The 5,919-nt window shown below is 32.7% G+C and overlaps 1 protein-coding gene across 1 annotated transcript; it reads left to right on the forward strand.

Annotated features, from left to right (window-relative positions):
* The first annotated feature begins 217 nt into the window (after positions 1-217).
* LOC123655672 lies at positions 218-2,928 on the forward strand. The gene is made up of 5 exons (XM_045591432.1): positions 218-385; positions 457-587; positions 705-960; positions 1,769-2,004; positions 2,325-2,928. Exons 1-5 carry the CDS (start codon positions 370-372, stop codon positions 2,694-2,696), a joined length of 1,011 nt encoding a protein of 336 aa, XP_045447388.1. The 5' UTR covers positions 218-369; the 3' UTR covers positions 2,697-2,928.
* Positions 2,929-5,919: the final 2,991 nt, after the last annotated feature.

A 5,919-nucleotide genomic window follows, 5' to 3' on the forward strand; every position in this document is an offset into this window, starting at 1 on the left:
GGGTTGGTAAAAATAAAGTTGGCAACACTGGGTAGGAGTAATAGTGTTCTGTGGGTAGAATAGGCCAGTAGGAGTGTAGGACCTGTTTCTCCTCAATTAATAAACTACAACTTTAAGATTAATATGTATATGCGATTAGAAATATCTCATAAATATTGATACGATAATTTGGATCCATATACTTGCCATATACGATAATTCTACGGCCTTGGTATGATAGTCGATAGCTGCCTTGTTTGTTGTTGATTTGTATGTGTTATTAACGAATTAGTCACACCGTATTACCTAGTCTATTTTTGCAACTCATGAAATCAATATTTTAATAACTTTTGTCCAAAATTGTGTAATTCGTAATAAAGGATAACTACAATGGGTGATATATGTGGTAAGTTGTGTAACTTATCAATATTTAAAGTTGAAAATTAATATTCATACTAAATTTTATAATTTTTACAGAATTCACGACTTGGCCTAAACATCAAAACTTATTTTACAAAATTAGTAGCAATGCTCTAGTGTTTAACATTAAAGGAGAAAGAAACGCTGCTATCGGTCTAGCAAAGAATCCTGGTGAATGTGAATACTGGGTATTTATACACATCAAATGTTTTAAATTTGAAAATGAAGTTTTCTTACTTTTTAAAATAAAATAATAAACGTAAACCAAATTGGTGTGATATCTTTTATATTATTTTTGTTTTCAGGTTTTGATAGGCGTTGATCAGCAATGTTGGATAAAAAAGAATAATGGTAGATGCTGTTGCACTGTATCCACACAAAACATTATATCTAGAAACAAATACAAAAAGTTTTGGATTATGTTGAAGAAAGGGGAAATACTTTTGGGTAAAAGTAATAAAAAAACTCCCATTCTTTCTGAGCAAACACCACTTCAAAATTTACAGTATGTCACATTTTCTGTTCTGGGAGAGAGAAATCCTGTTCAGTGGAGACTTCATTGTAAGTAAGATCAATAAGCATTTTCTTATCTATACATATCTATAATATAAAAATGAGTCGCTGAATGTGTTGCTAAGCACAAAACTCGAGAACGGTTTGACCGATTTTGCTAATTCTTTTTTTTAAATATTCCTTGAAGTACGAGGATGGTTATTACGGAGAGAAAAATTCTAAAAAAAAAAAAAATTTAAATTTCTTGAAAAAGTCTAAAAACAACACTTTTCTATACTCCCATACAAAAGATTTGTGATAATATTTAAAAGTCAATTTGAACTTTAATATCATACGATAAAGTTTGTGTTAGGCGATACGAAGTTCGCCGGGTCAGCTAGTATATATATATGAATCTCCTAAATGTATGTATGCTCATAACTTCCAAGCGAATGCAGCAAATTAAATTGTTCTTTTTTTTGTTGTTTTCTCTATTGTCAGACTAAGGTTTATCTATAAAAAGTCTCATGCATGTGTGCGCATTTAACTGTAACTGTAATATCCTGCTGCTGGGCATAGGCCTCTTTCTCCATGTAGGATTGGAGCTTAATCCAACTTACTACTTCACTGCGGGTTGGCGGATTGTGAATAGAAATATCTCATAAATATAGTGAAATTTGATTTTAAAAAAGTATACTATATCAAAAACTTTTTCTGTTGGATACCATTATATATAAAATGCATAACATTATCCACAACTGGTGAAGCAAGCCTTTAATATAAAATTTAACATTTGTTTTTTCGCTTATTCCATACTTTAATTTTATTTTAATAATATAATATACATCTTTTATATTGTGGTTTATTTATGTTGTAGTACCACCACAAATCCAAAAACCAACTCTAGTGAAATTCACGGGAGGTGAACCACAATGGATAAAAGCTGATGTACAGCTTCCTGACGGAGCTATTATAGGTGGTCATGAAAACGGAGTCTTATACATCATAAGAGCACCTCATCGTGGATCATTGACCCCTGGAAAATTTGTTCCAGAACTGGGACTGGGTTTCGTGTCTTGGGGTGGTGAAATGCATGAAGAATCAGACTTTGAGGTAACTGGTGTTACTTTATATTGGGTTTGCTTTTAAAAATATGTATTCCCTGTATAAGTAATTGTTATTTAAAAGTTTTTGTTTATCTTATTTGATTTAAAAATTTGTAGACAAATTGCTTAGTCTAAAGAGATAATTTGTCAGGTTTGTTACTTGTATGTATGGGGTCTGCTTATATGTGGTCTTCAAAAACAAAAATATCATTTTGCAAAAAAGAACTCATTCCTGATTAGTGCAATCAAATTGACAAACTTCTAATTTGTAAAATAAGTAAATTTAATAAATGTTCATAAGATTTATATTTTGTTTGTTAAAACTAGGTTCTTTGTGGATACAACTGCACATGGGTAAAAACAGTAGGAAATGAAATACCTGTGGGCGCTGTTGAAGGTGGATACTCTGAAGACGGCCACGAAATACTTTATGTTGGCCGGGCATTGTATGATAACTACCTGATCCCAGGAAAAGTGCAACCATCACATAATTGTTGTTATATTCCATACCAAGAAAAAGAAATAGCTGTTCAGACTTATGAAATATTAGTTGTGCCACATAGTATTACACATAGCGCTAATAAATATTATGTGTCTGGTTTGGGCATAAGAAATTATAGGCCAAATTACTCATATGAAAGTGATAGAAGTCATGAAGATTCCGAAGACGATGAAGATAACGTAATTAATATATTTTAAGAGATTTTCCAAATATTTATGTGTGTAATATATTTAAAATGTTCTTGTATTTTTTGTATTACCTGAGATTTTATTTTTCTAAATGTATATAATAAATCATTCTTTACAAAGTGTTTGATATGTTAGACATGCATTATTTCACCTAATGTTTATAATCTACTATCCTTCAAACCATCATCCACACCATTATCCACTGGTAAACATTTTTGAAATTAAATAAAACTTAAAAGAATTTGATTATTTTTTTATCTTAAGCTAGTTTCACTCTATGCCATTAGAATATTAAAATATATATAGGTATATCTCTCTCTAATATATAAAATTCTTGTGTCGCGGTGTTTGTAGTTAAACTCCTCCGAAATGGCTTGACAGATTCTCATTAAATTTTGTGTGCATATCGGGTAGGTCTGAGAATCGAACAACATCTATTTTTCATACCCCTAAGTTGTAGGGTGGGGGGATTAAGGAGGGTTAATAAGATATATGGCAAAACGACGTTTGTGGGGTCAGCTAGTCTTATATATAAAATTCTCGTGTCACAATGTACGTTACCATACTCCTCCGAAACGACTGGAGCGATTTTTATGGAGTTTTGTGTACATATCGGGTAGGTCTGAGAATCGGCAATCTATTTTTCATACCCCTAAGTTTTAAGGGGGTGGGTTAAGGAGGTTATAATAGCATATATATGGCAAAACAATGTTTGCTGGGTCAGCTAGTATATATATATATATTCTACCCGTGTCCACTTCGTTGGGCGTTAATTAATTTTGTGATGCAAATATATAGAAGTTTTCATCTCGCTCGTATTTCTCCGACTTGATTTACATATAATATTATTTTACACTGAATTTTTGGTTCAATAACAATAAAATATACCCTATATCATTCCTGAATAGTGTAGCTTTCTGTTAGTGAAAGAATTATAATATTAGTATAGATAATTATATTTTTTCTTTTTGTTGAATACCTTACCTTTTCAATGTATTCCAAATTGAGCAGTTAGTACTGTCATACGCTGTAGTCAACAAATGCCACTCAATGGCCTACTAAATTTTATTCTATATGTTATTTCACTATCTATACATCATAGTACCTATACGCTGCAGCATAATCTGAACCCTACTTTTTTTAGGAGTAATGAAAAGAAATTGCACGTTTGATAATAGGCTTATATTTATTACATTGAATTGACACTGAGACACATGAATGAAACATACATGCAAGTACTTATTAGGTAGAAAGTTTTCTAGTAAGAACTAAGGAAACAAGAGTATACAGTATGCGCGAATCAGGGTAGTCCGAAAAAAAGACGTGCTCACAAAACATTTTTAACCAAATAGAATAACGATCAGGAATACAGTTGGCTTTTTAGGTGTGAGTTTTTTGCGTATTTTAAAAATTATCGTCATCTAATAAGACTATTAAACACAAAAAGCGGGTAGTTAACAAAAGCATTTAAGTCGCGGTAATGATTTTAATCGTCTTAAACCAAGAATTATGTATTTAATAATATATTTAATTTTTTGACTTAAGGGTTAAAGGTATAACTAACGTAGGTAAATTATAAATTAATGTTTAAGTCAGTCGTCTTTGAAATAGCGTAAGGCATATGGGTGTAACAATTCGTGATGTTGTTTTGTGTTAGCATTGGGCGTTATTTAACGTAATCGGTTTTAGTAACTAGTTACGAAGCTAATAACCATGTACGTAGTTTCGCCGATACGAATGTTACGATTATTTTACTTTATTATACCGCTCCAGCGGGGTTCGAACCCGCGTCTCCGACTGACCGTGTCGGCGCTCTAGCCAATTAAACTATGGAACGATGTACCCGCTAGATCGAAATTCTTGATATGATAATTTTTTATATTCGGTTTAAGCGAACCCCGCTGGAGCGGTCAATTTTTGATATGATATTCAAAAAATGTTTAGAATTCCTAATGTGTGGGTAACACAAAAAAAGTCGTAGATATTAAGAATTAATATTTGAAAACACTTAACATCAAGTCAGTTTAGCCTATTACAGTCCACTGCCTCCTCAAGTTCGCACCAGACATCCCGGATTTCCACAATCCTTATCCAGCCACCACCGGCAATCTTACACAGATCGTCGGTCCAGCGGGCTGGAGGACGTCCCACACTGCGATTGCCTACACGCAGTCTCCACTCCAGGACACGTCTGCTCCAACGGCCATCGGTCCTGCGATACAGGTGACCAGCCCAATGCCACTTCAACTTGCTAATTCTGTAGACTATGTCGGTTACTTTCGTTCTCTCGCAGATAGTCTCATTTTTAATCCTATCTTTAATTGAGCGAAACCCCAAGCGTTGTCCGTTCCATTGCACGTTGATCGACATTAAACTTGTGGACCAGACCATTCGTCAGTGTCCACGTCTCGGCTATATATACTTATTTTATACGTATATATCGGGAATGTGAGAGCAATAGGTGGTAGGAATTGAAAACTATTTAACAGTGTAATTTCTAGCAGTATTTTTTTTTTCTATAACTGTGTTTATTATATTAAATATACTGTTCTCTGTTACTGCAACATATAAAAGAAAACAACGAGTGCTTTAGACCATACGACTGAAGTAAAACTTCTTCAACTACATCTAAGTTATATCTCCCTCACAACTTCCGTTCGCCTCGCCCGATCACACTTTTCGCAATGCTCTCGTCACAAATTCACCAGTTTACTGCCTAAGTCAAGCATGCCTACAGAGGTTAAATAAAAACATATTATTTACTTTAATTCTCATTAGCTTTTAGACATCAGGGTTAAGTTACAATTAAGTTTTAGTATTTTGAGCATTGCATTACATCAAATTAGTTTATTGCAGCCACTGTGAGATGTAAGTCTCACCAAGTTCGCGTTGCAAATTGCTTAATCAGCAAATAAGAGAGCGCACTACACTGCATTTATTATGAGCATTGTGGTAATGTGATTGAATAAAATATATGGTTTATAATAGTATACACAATTCCACATATATATGTATACCTAAGCCTTCATCTTTTGCTATCATCACCATTTCTTCTTTTCATTTAACATTTATATTGTATTATTAACATATATATATTTTCATTAAATATTATAACACATACCGACCATTGTTAGGAATTCACATACTAGTTTTGTATGAAGTAAAATATTTACGTCTCATTATATAAATATGGTTAAGAGAAGTCAAACATTTCATAATAAAAATTATTAGA

The sequence above is a fragment of the Melitaea cinxia genome, chromosome 1 (genome assembly GCF_905220565.1).
Source record: "Melitaea cinxia chromosome 1, ilMelCinx1.1, whole genome shotgun sequence".
NCBI classification, from domain to species: domain Eukaryota; kingdom Metazoa; phylum Arthropoda; class Insecta; order Lepidoptera; family Nymphalidae; genus Melitaea; species Melitaea cinxia.

Bases quoted from the DNA above. Each gene is read 5' to 3' on its own strand.
- LOC123655672 (XM_045591432.1), top strand. The intron at 588-704 runs GTATTTATACAC...TTTTGTTTTCAG, and splicing joins CTGGTGAATGTGAATACTGG to GTTTTGATAGGCGTTGATCA. The intron at 2,005-2,324 runs GTAACTGGTGTT...TGTTAAAACTAG, and splicing joins ATGAAGAATCAGACTTTGAG to GTTCTTTGTGGATACAACTG.